Consider the following 16,634-nt stretch of genomic DNA (forward strand, 5'->3'; position numbering starts at 1 on the left):
CTCCATGGGGGAATCTGTGCTCTGGCACCTAGATCACCTCCTCTCGTTTGTTCTGAAGTGACCTTAGTGTCTGCACAGTTGTTCCTCTCACATGCTCACACTTCTCTCTTTCAGCTGTTGTTCTGCAGCAGATTTTTTTTCCCCTTCTCAACTCTGTTACCCCAAAAGCACTATCACCATTGTGGATGGGTTCAGCCTTGGACGGTAGGTCTGTCTTGGAGCTGGCTGACACTGGCTCTGTCAGACATTGGGAAACTTCTAGCAGCTTCTTGCAGAATCCACCCTGTAACTCCCACCCCCGTTACCAGAACCTTTCCACACAAAACCAATACAACATACAATCTTCTCCACAGACCAAGAAGGCTTAGTTCTGTCCAAATGCCAGTTTGTCCTAAAGGGAAGCCTGTTTGCCATATGTGACATCCTCTGACATACCTGCCCACACAGTATGGATGAACACCACCACATGCACAATTGTCCTGTGCTTCTTGGCATGTATCTCACACAGTGTATCCTCACAGATACTTTTGTCTCTGTTAAAACAAAGCTCAGAGGACAGCAGAACCTTTCCTTGCCACCTTTTTCTCTAGTGGTGAAGGGGTTGTTTTTTTGTACATGGAGAGCGAGCTCAGCGTGATGGGGAAAAGACATAAGCACCAAAATAAAACCAGCATCCAGGAAAAGATCCCCCAGCTCACCTGCAACTTGCTCCTGGCCACCACACACTCTAGTGGCAAGCTGCAAAAGCCATAAGCTGTTATAAACTGTATGCCTGGTTGATTAAATTAACGTCAAATATCAGCCACAAATTACAAACAAGCTACTATTCCTTCAGTAACTGAATAAAATGAAGTCACAACTGAAAAAGAAACTTAGAGTCAACTCAGAAGGCACTGAGGTTTTATTGCACACTGCTGCTCAGCTCAGAGAGCCCACTTACATAACCCAAGTTGATGAAACACCTTTCCTCAGATCTGCAAAAGCCACCAGGGCTCTGGAAGTCAGTTTAATTCTTTTCTGCCCATGAATCACAAACAGCAATAACGTTTATGTAACCCAAGTCTCATGAACAATTGCAGCGATGACGCACAAGCCAGAAAAAAGCAGATCTGCCTCACGTAACTGTCTTGGCTCTGCAGTACTAACAACCACCACAACAACAAAAGTAGTAGATGTAATTTTTGCCAGAAAGATGATAATATTTGACTGTGCTCAGACGCAATAGCTGCTGATTATAACATCTCTTTCACATCAACACTTTCTGAGCACAACTGTATTTAAAGTTTCAGTCTTTGAAGGTCTTGGGGTTTTTATACTCATTCTTTATTTCTAACCTTTACCTCACTTTGACATGGTCATAAGTCTATTTTGGTTTCACACTCAGGGATGAGCCAAGAGTCACGGAGATACTATATTGTGTGCTCTTTCTGTCATCTGTAATTTCTCTCAACATTCATCATTTTAAACCAGGCTCTAAGTTGCTGCTAAATATAAGCCTCTTACTAAATACAAGTTTCTAGCCTCTGAAGTCCTGTCCCATTAGTGTAAAGCTGCAGCCACATTAAGGGAAATTGCTTCATAGAACTTCTATCTTGCCATGAACCTATCTACATCAGCTTGAAAACTTGAAAAGTCATGAAATAATAGCATCCTGTAACTATTTTGCATCAACTACTGGAAAAGATCTCTAAACATAACATTCAGACTCAGATTAACATAATTTTCAGACTCAGATTATATCTGCCACTAGATATTTGTTCACACAACAAACGTGAAGCTTATACTGTACTTTTCTTCACTGTCTTTCTGGGTTTACTCCAGAGAACACCTATTGTATATTTCTACTGACTATTGTATACACCAGCTGCATATCAGCTGCCAGATGTTGCCCCAGAAATGTCATCTGTTGCTCAAGGCAAGGAGTGAATGCAATTAGAGATGCCCTGGTGACAGCTTGACACTTACAGTGGCAATACTTAAATTTTTAATCAGGCATGTAACATTAAAAACTACACAATTTGGATTGTTCCTGAGAATCGGATCAGTACAGTACACTAACATCTTAGTTTATCTGGAAGATGCAGAGATCAATTGGTGGGCAGAAACCAAATGGATTGACCTTTTTTAATAAAATATCTGAAAATAGTTCTTGAAATATAGTCCATGTGCAGTAGCTGTAACTGCTTTTTAAGGCAGTAAGGAATGCTATTGCTTTAAAGTAGTTAATTGCTTTTATAATGAACCATTAATATACATACATATGCAAAATATATAAAGGATTTGAATACTACTTTCACTACTTTGTGAATATCCCCTTTGCTAAATTTCTGTGTCCAGTTTTGACTGGCATGTCAGATGCTTTTTCAAATAAACTGCATCAAGTCAACTTACAAATTATAAATAAACTTTGGACACAATCATTAAACAAAAAGTATCCAGGACATTTAGTAATAGAACTACTCTGTATGAATTAGCTTAGTGATCATGAGAAGCCAAAATAACTCCCCTCCAAAACCCATGCCAAATTCAAACTAAATGTAGTCGATTCCTAGGGCTATATGATCAGATCTTACCCAATATCAGTATAATTTTGGATACAAAGCATTTACTTAAATCTAAAATTACTTTCTCTTTTACAAATGACAAATCCAAGGGTCGTCTGTGTGTGTTCATTCAGCATAGATTTCTCTGAACTACTTTATGTTTATCCTGCATTTTGATTGCATTACAGTCCAGCTTAATTAGGTTGCAAGTGAACAAGCTATGTATGTTATCTGCCTCTGTGCTGGCTGCCTCTGTGCATGCTCGATTATTGCAGCATAAGTTAAAGTAGCTTAGTGAAATATGTCTGTAATACTGTAACCACGTACCAGCATTGCATAGTTACAGTTGACATCAACTTAGTTCTACCTGTTCATTTAGGACAGGGATTAAAATAAATTAGACGAAGATGCAGGAATAATTTGGGGTAAGGGAACTTAGATGGATCTTGGCCAAGAGGTTGGATTTAGAAATCTATATTCTTTTGAAAAATACCATGGGTCCAATACAATCCTAAATCGTTATTCGCTTTTGAAAAGGTAAGTTTTCCAGAAAAATGCTGGAGTTTTACTGTCCCAGGTGTGTGTGTGTGAGCACTGTATTTGGAATGACAGACACTATCTGTATTCTCTCTTTATAGAAAAGTGATCTTAAGTTACTTTTTTTCTGAGCATCAGTGAGCTGACCTTAGTTTCAGGTTTATCTTATATTTTCATGAATATGAAACATATGCTTAAGCACGTGCACAGTAGTACTCTGTCTCCTGTAACCATTTGCTAGCCAGCTCTGGAAGGTCAAAGTCTTGTGTAATAAGTACAGAAGGTATCAGTGCCTACAAACTTGCAATGCTATCGGTAGCTCTCTCAGATATGAGCTTGCTCTATTTGGAGACTGTCCTCTGCATTTTAGCCAATACATAAGTCTGTTTCAAAGAGCATTAAAAAATGAAATAAGTAGGGTTGTTAAGAATCCTAGAGCCAGGATATCATAGTTATTTCTCTTACTTGTGAGCTATTGTCAAAAAGAACAAATTAAAAAGAAGAAATCTGGCTGAAAAGAAAACACAGTATCTTTTCCCAGAGCGACCTACATTTTCAATTAACTTACCTAGAGCATCTATGCATATGGTCTCATGTGTTGGACTGGGACAACACAGTCATTCTATCCAGACTCAATATACTGAATGAAAAGCAGGGAGAAGGGTCAGAAGATTATTTGTCTTGTTCCACTCAATTAGCATTCCCTCACAGATCTGTGTTTTTCATACCTTTATTAATTCTCTGATCTGTTCCTCGGACTGGGATCCCCTCCTTGTTTTCTACTGGATACAAAGCACTAAACCTGGCAGAACTTCCACAGGAGTGTGGTGAGGTGTAGGGGAAGAATGTGCACCTGAGTTTGTTAGGCAATACCTGCAAAACGTTATCACCTTCTTCTAGAGTCAGAAACATACACTTGCTCAGACCTTTCTGAGCTATATGATCTCGACACTGTGCCTGAAATTACTGCAACAGTTATGAATTCATTTCAGATTCAATTTCTCACTCCATGGCGTTAAGCGAGCACTTCCCTCCCTGCACTCAGCCTTTCCTGGGTTATTTTCTGTGCTACGCCTGTCAGCGAGGCGCTGCACCGCGTTTTTCTCTGCCTGCTGGGTTACTGAGGAGTGTGGTTGTGAAACTGCAGTGGGAACAGCTCTCTACCTTCTCCTCTCTGCCACTAATTTCACATTAAAAAGACAGGAGTAACATAATCGAATGTCAATATATGAACAGCCAGTAGTCAAAGGAAAAGGTAAAAAGTTTTGTTCAGTGCATCAGTGACAGCACGTCCCCTCTGCATGAGTTCTGTGCTCAAAGCCACTGACAATTCTCTCATGTTGTCCAGGAGCAAACTTTTCCCAGGGAAAACAATATATTATATATGGACAAGGGGGAACAGACCTGCTGCTAAATTCTCCCTGAACTGAAATGCAGAATGATGTGTAGCCTCACCACAAGGAAAGATTAAAAATAATGAGAAATAATCTAGGCATTAACAGATCACACCGCTTCGTTTTAAGCTAAGTGTTATGCAGCACAGTTGTTACTCTGCAGGGAGGGGGAAGGAGTGTACCAAGAATGGACTTATTTCCTTCAGGATTATAATTCAATTTGGAAACTAACGTGATCATAAAATATACATTCCAGGGTTTAATTTTAGGTCAGAGTCATACGTTCAAAAAGATTGCTACCCTTGATTTTAGAAACATTAGCCTGAATCGTGTAACACAACCTCATTTTGATCATTCTGACTTTAGAAAATTTACAATTACTGATGCTGGCAAGAAGTCACACCAAGGCCAAATGAGATTAATAAGAAATAAAACTGGATGTCAGTGGCATAATAGAAACTGAAATGAATAAGCAAATGGGCAGAGCATTCATGCAGCCTAGGCAGTAAAGTCCAAATGAATTGGCTCACATGCCACAAGAAAACTCTGTAGTAAGCACTTAAATCATCAATTTAAAAAAAAGTTTTCTGTGCAGAATGTTTCAATAAGTTTCATGGTACATAAAATATAAGGTGATTTCATAGTTTTCACTGCTGACCTTAGCACGGTAATAAAACTGCAAAAAACACAAAGTAGGAAAAGATTGGTTCAAAACCGTTGGACATCCATAGGGAGGATTCATTCCATGTTCATTTTTTACACTGCCCAAACTTCAGAGACTTCTGCAGCATCTCTCCAGGTGGAGACCAGGCAGAATTCTAAGATATGAAGCTGAAAAGGTACAGCAAACCTCTCAGGTTCTCAGATGTTGAGTTACAACTCCTACAGACAGTGGTATGTTTTCAGGAAACATAATGAATTAACAATAGCTGCCACTGAAAATAAACTATCAACTACTGCAACACCAAAGATGCTAATTCCCAGGTTATTTGAAGGCACAGTTAATGGTAGCTGTTTGATGTAAAGAGTGACAATGCTCTTAAACACTTAAATTCACCAGGACCTGGGTTCATTCAAAAGCATTTAAAGAAAGGAAACTTTTTCATTATTCTGGAAAGAAACAACTTCCATTTTTTCCTTCTGTGTTCTCCAAAGCAGCGTCCCTTTCAAGTACACAGGCAGAATATCTACACATGTACCAGGAATTCAGTGAAAGAAAGGGGGATAATGCACAACACCTACATAATTGACCAAAGCCCGTAACCTGAAAATTCCTCTACTGTTCCCATCAGTAGCAGCATGACAATGCATAGTAACCTGAGTGGGAGCCAACCGAGCACAAGTAAAGCTCAATAATCAGCAATATCAATTCTGCATGGAAGTGAGATTTAAGCCCTGTTGTAGCACGCTTATGGAAGTTGAAGAAAGAACACAGGCTAGGCAAAAGAGAGGTGCTCTCTTTAAGCCTTGCTCCTACTACCTATCACATCTATAAATTTTTAGACACTTTACACTGATTTTTACGCTCTGAAGTCCCTGGAAAGAGTACTAAGAAACTCAACAAAGAGTGGAGAAGGTGGTTAAGAGGAAACATAGGTGCAGAAATGTGGATTGCAATCAGTAGAATTTAGGCCATCCAAACCCAGCACTAATTTTTCCTATTGCACAGAACAGTGGATGAAAGTCTGTGGCCTACATATGCATAAGGCTGAAAAAAATGACCATAATGGCCTGTTTTGGCCTTAAATCCACGTGTCTGATTTTCCTGCAGGCTATGCTTTCCCACTGCTCCTGCAATAAATAGCCTACATTTAGACACGCTTAAAAGCATTTTTCCCTGTCCTACAACAGTGTAAAGGGGTTTCAGAGAAAACAAAACTCATAAACTTAGATTCTACATGGTTTTAAATGCTGGAAGCTTTTTTCAAGAAAATTTGTTTACCTCTTTTTCCATTTGAAGACCTTCTGCTCTGATATTTCTCTCAAATACTTCCCTCTTTTCTGTCTGTGGATTGGATTTTCTATATACCAGGATGTAGTCAATCCGACATTTCCCATCCCTAAAATATAGTCCATTGGCTTTGTTCTTATCAGGTACTTCCTGTGAAGAGAAAGTCAAACATATCAGTAATGTTAATTTGTCTTGGTAGTTGCTGAGTTGCTGTTTGCATCAGCAGTTTTCAGTAATACTCAATAGGAAAGATAAGGAATCAGAACAAGCTGTTCAAGTCTTTAGATGCCTTATGTACAGTGTCTTTGAGGTCATTTGAAAGTAGTACAGGCTTCCCCATTTCCAAACCAGGAGGTGGTCTTAGGCAAATATTTGGTCATATAATATAGGCATGGGATAGGAGAGAATAGAGAACTCAAGCCAAACCTTTCTTCCCACCCCACCCTCCAAAAAATCATGTAATAAAGCTGAGAATAGTGTTACTCAAGCACAAATTTAAAATTAAGAATTGTATGTCTGGTGGAATGTCTTTGTACCTATTAGAACAAACTCAAACATTTACTGTGGTAAGAAACACTAAAACCTGGCACAGAGATTCCCATTGTTTTGCAATGAATATAGTACATCTGTGTCATAGGGCACAGAAATGATATCAGGTCCTGTAGCTACAGCATCAGACCTCACTGGACTATTCTTGGCTTAAGGAATAGCTGAGGAAACCTACTGGTTTTGTTTTTTTTTTTTAAATTTTAAAATAATTCCTGGTGTTTGTTCTGGTAGTACATAAATAAATAATGTTTCTTGGCTATTTCCTGCAAAGAATGTACCTGTTCAAGTGTTTGCTCCAACAGAAAGAAGCAACGTGATTTCACTCTTAATAAGAGAACAAGCAGGCCCCTCTCCTGAGATCTAAAAGACCAAAACGCTGGTCTTTTCTCAGAAATTCAAGAGATGAAACTCCCAACAGATCCTCCTCACAATTTAACATTACTTCCACCTAACACAAGCCCTGAATGATACATGGGAACAAACAGCATGGGGCAGCAAAATGGGCTGGGGCCTTCAGGGACCTCCAAGCTGAAGGAGGGGTTATGCTAATTCATTTCTGTTTTCACAGAATTTGCTCAACCATTCATGCCAGAAATTGCCATGTACTATAATATATGATCAAAACATAGAAAAAAAAAAGTATATATATTTTGTGTTTCACATCTGGGAAAAATAGGGATTTTTCAAAATATTTTCTCTGTAGGAGAACTGCTTTTAAACTTAAATCTGAACAGAGTAATAGGACAAATTATTATTATAGGGGAAAAAAAAGAAAAGAATATTCCCATTCAAAGAATTTAGTGTAAGTTATCTTTCTGATTCTCAGCAGGAGTTTTGATTAAATAGAAAAACCGATGAAAGCATCTCAAATGTCCCATCCCTTTGGTACATTCAGTTTACTGAAGGCGGAAAGGGGAATTTTTCTAAGATTCTTTTATTACAGTGCCTGGCTCCTGACACAGCTTAACACAGAATTGATATAGTGGAACAGTTCTTTGAACTGAAAAAGAAGGCAAGAAAAAAGATTTAAGCCTTAAGGAAATAATAGTAAGTAACAAACCATTTATATCTATACTGCATCATGCCGACAAATGATATTATCAGTGTATCGGAAGTATTTTTCAGAGAGCATTAAATATGAAAACAGCTCAGAGAGCACAGTTTGGTTTTTTCCCAGAAAATATCTATGTTGAGAACATGTAAAAAAAATATATATATATGTCCCAAAAGGGTATTTAAGATTATTTAAATAAAGGAAGGGTGCCGTATGAGATTTGGAGGCAGTTGGTCAGTTTGGTGACCCCACTCTGATTTCTAAGTCTCCTGCTGAGCCATCCTTTGATCACCAGGTTCCAGAGTCATTATGTGCATTTCAGCAATTAAAATGGTCTAATAGGAAACGATCTGTAGAGCAAAGCAACCCATGCTGAGGACCTGCTGTATACACTACCTAGGCTGGAGGGCTGACTTGGGGCCAAATCTAGCCTAGGTGCAGCAGAATCACTGGAGTACACTTCACAATTTATTCCCATCCAGAAATAAATCTAGTTTGAAGTCCAACACTGCTCTCGAATTCAAGAAAAGCATGGCTAGCAGCAATTGGGGGATTCATTTTAAATGTACACTCCTGATCTGAACTAAAATGTGAGCACAGACCGGTCCAGAGCATACCACTGAGAATGTGTCTCTCTGTGTGCAGAGGTGACTCCACTGGAAAAATAGATTTGCCCTTTCTGCTTTCTGTGTTTCATCATTTTCTGAAGAAAACTGGTTTGCCCTATGCTGACTCATCAGCGCACATGGGTCCTTACATTAAAGAGCATCTATGAGATTCAGTGGAGTTATTTGACTTGTAGGACTTCTTCCTCTATAAATATGACTTCCTGAGACAACTACATTCTCTTGGAACTGTGAAACACTCCCAACTACAGTGTCATCATTTTCATAGAATTATGGACTGGTTTAGGTTGGAAGGGACCTTAAAGATCACGCAGTTCCAACCCCCACTGCCATGTGCAGGGACACCCTCCACTAGACCAGGTTGCCCAAAGCCCCATCCAACATGGCCCTGAACACTGCCAGGGAGGGGGCAGCCACAGCTTCTCTGGGCTACCTGGGCCAGAGCATCATCACTCTCATGGTAAAGTATTTCTTCCTTATATCTAGTCTAAATCTACCCTTGTTTAGCTTAAGACCATTACACCTTCTGTAACTACATGCCCTTGTAAACATTTTCCTTTCAGAAAAACAGCTTGGACTCATCTTTATGCAGAGGTCCTTTTCATTTTAAGAAGACAGTATGTCAAATCCAAACTGATAAACCCTGCTAGGCTGGTATGGGCTCTGAGAAGGAACCCTTTCTGTTGCCCTCTGATATAGCCTGCAAGGTAGCTTTAGCAACTGAGCCTAATTTACAAGAACTCTGAGGATCTAGCATGACACAGAGACAGGCATGCTGGTCCTTATCCCAGCAGCATCAGAAAACAGTAGCTGCAGGCCTTTTGCAATGCCTACAGTATTCCAGGCTTGAACTACTCTAGACAGAGACTTTTCTCTTGCCTTGAACTTCACTGACCCTTCTCCAGACACTGTATCACCTTTCCCTTCAAAATTAAGCTTCCCTAAGGTGATTTAAAAAATAGTGATCTAGACCCAGGTCTGACTGCAGTTTTTGGTGGGAGAGTGGTCTAGTCATGTATGTCCATTCTCCATTCATTCATCAGAAAAAGGATGCCCATATGAAGTGGAAGTACAGGGAAGACTTCCCTCTAGCAAGAAGTTTTGCATTTCTGGCTATCTTTTGAACTTTATTCATAATATGTGTATCTGAAGTTGTATAACTGGCAACTTTTTCCAAGGATGCACTAGTTTTTATATTCTCAAACCCACATCTGGGAACCATCCACATTCATGGACATACAACTCACACACATGTATATACTAGGAGAGCTTGAGACTATGGGGCTTACCCCAAAAGTTTCACTATGCAAAATCCCTAACAGCTATAGAGGCTTTAAATGCACACAAAGGAAAAAGTGATTTTTAATGTTCTCAGACTGTAGATATGTTTGAATGAAACATAAAACAAAGAAAAAAACCACATCTCTAGCCAAAGGACAAGCTGAATCCCAATATGGCTCTACATCTGTTAAGGAACTGTTGATAAAGCTCCATCCATAAAGTCTTCATTCTGGTTGAGTACAAACAACTAACAGTTGAAGCAAACAGTATTTCAAATTGTCAACTACACAAAAAGTGATATGAAACATTTGCTATGTCCTTGCACTTTTTTGATTGTAAATTCAGTTTAGCAATTTCAGACAAAAAGCATATTAAATTGTCAGGCTGCAATGTTAGCTTTAAAGCTACACCAAACAAACACCAATACATTCAGAGAGAGACTTTCACACTGGAGCCAGATCCTCTATCCTAATGGCATTGAGTAGATTTTGGCTAATTAATTAAACTGAAAGACTGAAAGGAAGCTTGAAGCTTCAGAATTCGCCCTTCCACTGTATAGCAGAGCTCCTATATTTATCCATACGCACCATACACCATGTAAACAGTGTATCTTTTCCTTCTGAAATTAAGCAGGGGCTAAGTACCTTAAAACTTTTTTTTGTAGACAACAGCATCCTTCAGGTCCTGTTAAGATTCCCAGTTTTCTGGGTTTTTTTCCCCCTCTTGTACATATACATGACCTACATTACTATTTTCCTCAGTTATGGTTATGTAAAAACAAAATATAATCAGTTCATCTAGGAAATTATTCTTCAGACATTTTCCCTTTCCCTTTGAAAAGACAACAAAGAACGCATCAAACAGGAAAAAAAAGGGTTTCCTGTAACAGCAGCATATGTTGCTCTATCTGGTCCTCTATCCCTCTGACCGTTTTCTGTTCCCTTTTCCTCTTCAACATGCAACGATCATGTGCGTTTCATCCAGGTCCCTTTGTTAGAGACCATATGGTAGGTACATGATCCCAAAGTGCAACACAGGAATATCACATCAGGATAACCTACCACAGTGCAAGCGGACAAAAATGGTCCTTTTTAAGTTGTATGAGAAGCTGGGGAAGAGCGATGAGCAAAGGGGAAGATGAAATTTTGAGTGAGGTCAAGCGCATCTCTGTGTGCCCTGAATTTTGTTGCTTTAATTATCTGTCTAAACACTCCAGGAGTGCAGCTCTCTGTGGGCTGAATTTCTGGCACAAGGAAAATCTCTAACTCTCTCCTCAGCTTTGTTTCACAAAAGAGCTTGCACCACAAAAGCCTCTAGATCCTGAAAAAGTCAATCTGCAATTACACCATCTAAATTTTATCTAGACTAGTAAACAAAACATGGTGAGGCCAGAGGCTTTAGTAGTATCCTATGGGTTTTCCATGCTTTTTAATTGCTAAAATGGTCCCTGCCAGTTCTGTTCTGTTCCAGTTCAGCCCTCTGCCAAAAAATCCTTAGGCACAGCTTGCAGGTAACATCAGCTCACTCCAGTAAGTAGTCTGGGTGCAGCTGTACTCCTGACATGGGAAAAAGGGGAAAAGCCCAGAAGACACAGGCCTAACTTCCACGGGTTGTAGGGTATTTAAAAGGTATCACATTCCTTTCTACCCAAAAGGTGCAAAAAAGAATTTAGGCCCAAATTTTCGTATTTGAGTCCATGACCCTTTGCACACCTCAGGATATAATTTAAAAGGGACTATGTGCTGAAAGATTTCCCCCCTCTCCCTGTATGTTTTCTGAAGTACCATTACACTCCATCAAGTCACTTGTTCTTCACTGGAAGGGATTGTGTCACGTACATGACACCCAATGCTCCTCATAAGAGATTTATGATAAATTCTTCTTCTCCTCTTTCCCCCCGAAGGATTAATATAGGGAAAACTTTTCCATTATTTTCAGAAGCAGTGAAGCATTAGACTTGTCTGGTTCAGAAAACAAGCAGACAACAAAGGCCTGTACAGACCTTTCAATGAGGGTGCATGAAATCAATAAAACATCCTTTTAACTTGAGATATTTTATATTTCAGCCTAATCTTTGAATGGAAAAACAGTTCCCATGACAAAAGTCAGATACAAGAAAAACATTTCAAATCAAATTACATTTATTCCCTCTTTATAGTAGGCATGAATAAATACTGAATTAATAATTCTCTGCATTCTTACCTCTCCTACAACTTCCAACCTGCTGGCATCATCGGAAGTGCTGGTTAGATTACCATGGTGAAGCAGGGAGTCATCATCTTTGGAAGGGCTGTTCACACCTTCTAACTCATCAAAAAAAATGTTGACATCCTTAGCTACTAAAAACAAAAATAAAAACATACATTCTAATCAACATTGAGCTAGATGATGGCACTGAGTAGAACACATTATCAACAATCTCATTTTTAGTTCTGGTTTAGATATCTGCTATGTTAAATTTAAAATCAGATGTGCATTGGAGGAGCCCTTTCTTTAACAGCGAGCCACGAAATGATTTAGGATACCACAATTCCTCTTTGGTGACAGTAAGCAAACTTCTGTCTCAATAAACCAAACATTAGCTCTCTCCTTGGCTTCTCTCGGGGTAAGTGGCTAAAAGGATTACATTCTAGATTACCATGGTCTCTGAAAATTTATTATAAAGAAACAGACTTTTAACCTACTACATGAAGTATGAGTTAGAAGTTGTATGGTCCCATGAGACAGTCAGAGGCAGGAGACCTCAAGTAAGTGCTGTTACTTGAAAGGTACTGAACAAATGAGCCTGGGCAGAAGTTTGTCTTTTGCCCAGTTTGACATGTTTTGATGCATGTAAAGCTGGCCAGTTCAGATCAATTTAATACACAGCCCTCAGTCGCGCATGAAGCAATAGCTTAAATGTATTAAAGGCCGGCACTGTACTCAAGGTTAGAGCAGCATTAGCTTTAAGGTGATCCTCCCTGCTCTGCTGAGCAAGGAGGCAATGTGAAGCTGGGAGCAGAGCTGCCTTGTGTGTCTACAGCCCTGCATAAGGGCCACTGATCTGCTGGCTGTCTGACAGGAGACACAAGGTGGGCAGGCTACAGCTGGTGAGGTCCAGCTTTGCACCCCATACGCTGCAGGTCTGGTGCAACAGTGTGATGAAGAGATGGGGGGCAGGGAGAAGAAAAATGCCTTTTCTGAGGACCAAGCTTCAACTCCAGGCAGACTTCATCTCTCCAACCTCATCTTTCAAATGCAAAATCCAGAATTATGACAGTAGAGTCATAAATGTTAGAAGGACCTAAAGGTCAGCAAGTGAGTCTTTTCCCCTGATTACAGCAGGATCAAACATCTATCATTCCTGGTAGAAATTTGTCTAAAACAGTTAGTCTAAATACATTTTTTTTCAAACTTGACCGACTTTTGGGGTAACCTTTCTGTTGTGCAATGACTTCGCGATCCTTTTGTTTCTCTGCAACTCTCTTAACTTAGTGACAGGCAATTGTAGTTCTGGTTGACAAGACTTTATATTAACAAGGAACGGCCAAAAATCTCCAATTGCTGGCGGCAGCTTAGTTACATTTCTAACTCCTGGCTGCAGGTGTAAAAATCCATTCCCCCATTGTGGAGAGACTGAATAGCTGCCAGAAATTAAAAGCCATTAACTGTCCCCAGCCATCATGAGCGTTTTGTGGCCTCTTTCTCACCCTTCCTTTCTTCAGGGGCTAGAGCCCTGTTTAAGAAACATTTTTTAGAACATCTCCGATGCTACGGACTCCACAGTCTCTGCAGGTGGCCTGTTTGTCTCTATCACAAGCAGGAGAAATTTTTCTTCATAATATATGCCCTGAATATGCACATATGTTGCAATTTAAATATATTGCTCTTTTCCTATCAACTAATCATGAACCTGGGGAAAGAGATGACTCCCTTTCTGTAAATGTCTTTTACATTATCTAAAGTCTGCTATTACAGCTCTAGGTAGGTAAAAAAGAAAGCCCTATCAAAAATATTCAAGAACTCTTCTTCATTTGCATGTATAAAATAAGGATGGGGTTAATTAAATACATTGCATTTTCAATTACAATACTTTTGCTTATAAAATCACCACAATTATCAGAATCAACAGAAGTCTTCACAACCAAATGAATCTACTCTAGATACTACATATTAACCTAAGCAGCTTAATTTTTAATAGACTTTCAGAGTTCATAATACTTCTAACAGCATTTTTTCCCATTATTATATTATCATAATGCTGACTGTGTCAGACTTACAGATTTTAGGATAGTGTGTTACTCCTCAAGTTTAGCAATTTTGAGATTGCACACTGACTATCATTCTTTGTATCCCTGTGTCAGTATCGCACAATACCTAATCCTTACTTAACACTTCATATCATAATTCATCAGTTTTAGATAGAATCTTCTGTTCTTCAGGTTCTTAATCAGCTTTTACAGATGTACTGGGAGTAATAGCAGAGTTTGCCATTGTAAGGCTGGTTTTGCTATCAGTCCATTTATTTTATTTATCCTGCTTTTGTGAGAAGTGCCAGAATATTACTAGAGGCAAATATCTAGGACCAAGCTTTCCACTTTAAAACCAGCTTTGGCTTCACACTATCCTGTTCCCAGTTAGAGGCGAGCTTATTGACAGGGGAGAAGAGCATCTTGATGTTTTGGTTTACATTGCAGGAAGACCCTGAAACTCCTCAGTGTTGCTATACCTGCATCCAACTTGTTCTAGGACAAACTACAGAGGTTTAGGAGACTTAGAAGGCAAAAGCAGGACTCCAATTGTACCACATGCAGCAGCAATGTTAAGGAATTATTTGCCACCTTGATCCATTTCAATACACTAGAAATGCCTATAAAACACACGGGTCTACAGCAGTCTAACCCCCTGCCCTTCACTGCCCCTACTGTTTCAAACGGCTAGACTGGAGGTATCCGACCCCATCAAATAATAATTTGGATGTGGATCATGACCAGCTTTTGCACACATGAGAAGACGTCACCTGAACCCTCAACAGAAAGGACTACTGAAACAGAAAACATTTTGAATTGCTTGAAACCTCACTGAACTGAAACACAGCAGAGTGCCTCCATGACAGCAACACATAAACTTGTATATGACCAACATTTCAACATAATCGAAAAACAACTTCTGTGGCAAATACAAAAATAATTGGACAGTGAAGCTTTCTGAAGGTGATGTAAGATATCTGTTGCAGACAGCAGCAATGAAAGATGCAAAAATGAATTTTTTATCTGTATGCTATGCTCAGGGGAATTTAGGCTAGCTTTTTCCTGCCACTGAGACTGCCTTGGTATAAAAGATGAGGCCTTTGAGATACTAGAACTGCTGCTTCCTGAAGTGCCAGTACTACTTTGGCTTGCAAAAGAGATGCTTTTAAGTGGGTGTTTTGAGATACACAACTTGGTGTGTAAGAGAAGTGAATGCGTTTGGGGATTTCAAGCAGAGAATTACTGGATTATTCTGAGGACTTGTGAGGAAGAAAAAAAAACAGAACTCAAAAAACTTATTTTAAGGTCACTTGGGAATCCAGCCCATCTCAGCAATAACTAGAAGTTGTGGAATCAGTGGATCTCAGCTGACTAGTGAAATTAGTGAAATCTGGACCTGTCCAGATTGTCTGCTGTAGTAGAGAATTGCTTTTATCAGAAGTAAGCTGATAATTGGCATGCTGGTTAGTAGCTTCAGCAAATAGGATTAAGTAGTGAAGAAAGGTGCTGAACTATCTTGTTAGTGCTTAAAGATATCCCTTACCTTCTTCCAGTTGCAGTAAAGGTGTGCTGCTTGTGAAAAAGTGGAGTTCTTTAGACTACAGTGTCCCTGCTGTGTTTGCTTTTAAAAATGCACTCTTAGTATTTCAGTTGTTGACCCTCAACAAGGGGCCCTACCATTTGCTGAACACATTTTCTACTCCAAGTGTCACTGGTTACTTAAAAGAAAATACAAGTCATATAGTAGTGTTCCACAAAACTATATAAATACTTAGAAAAGCAAAGCCTGTTTGCTTTACTTCAGTAACAGTGGTGGTACTTCCAAGACAACTCTCCTGCTGCCCATATCTAGCTCAGCTACTCCACTCTGATGGACATGAACACCTACACTGCCAAATGTTGCTAAAGGCATAATCAGGGCTCCATCATTTCTGCCCCCTTCAGACTATGACATGCAGACCTCCATAAACAACCATAACAGAATGATATTTAATAATTTTACCCTATATATGCTATTTGGGAGAAACAGTGGTGATTATGTATAGTCATGTCTTTTTAAGCATTGAAACTTAACAGCAATAGAGAGCAGCATGTACATTGCTACAGGAGATGCTAAGAATTCCCCCTCTGCTTTTAGATCAGCATAAATATGTGAGCTCTTTTCTCCCCCTCATGTTCCATTTTGTGGCAAGAAATCAGAACAACTTGATAATTCAGAATCCCTTGAGGTGCTGAAAAAATGTGGATATACGAATATTTTTTACCCCAAATATAGTAGAACCACTTATTCTGAAAACTGCTGGGAAATTCTGATCATGAGTCCATGCACAATCTCACTGGGTCCTCAAGCCACTTTGGACCAAGAGGTTCATTTAGGTAGGGTTCAAAGATAAAATGACTTCTTTAACCCTCTGAAGATGGATGCTCGAAAAACCTGAGGTGCCTAAAAATAAGAATTTCCATTAAAAAT

At 39.3% G+C, this 16,634-nt stretch overlaps 1 protein-coding gene across 1 annotated transcript in view; it reads right to left on the reverse strand.

Moving 5' to 3' along the window:
- ANO4 (anoctamin 4) overlaps positions 1–16,634 on the reverse strand; it is a gene marked incomplete at both ends in the record, with an annotated part of 126,314 nt that overhangs the window by 88,606 nt on the left and 21,074 nt on the right. The window contains 2 exons of the mRNA XM_084265453.1: positions 6,417–6,575; positions 12,138–12,274. Of these exons, the coding sequence (XP_084121579.1) occupies positions 6,417–6,575; positions 12,138–12,274 (296 nt within the window). The remainder of the gene's footprint in view (positions 1–6,416; positions 6,576–12,137; positions 12,275–16,634) is intronic.

This window comes from Gallinula chloropus, assembly GCF_964237585.1.
Source record: "Gallinula chloropus genome assembly, chromosome: 1".
Lineage (NCBI taxonomy): Eukaryota > Metazoa > Chordata > Aves > Gruiformes > Rallidae > Gallinula > Gallinula chloropus.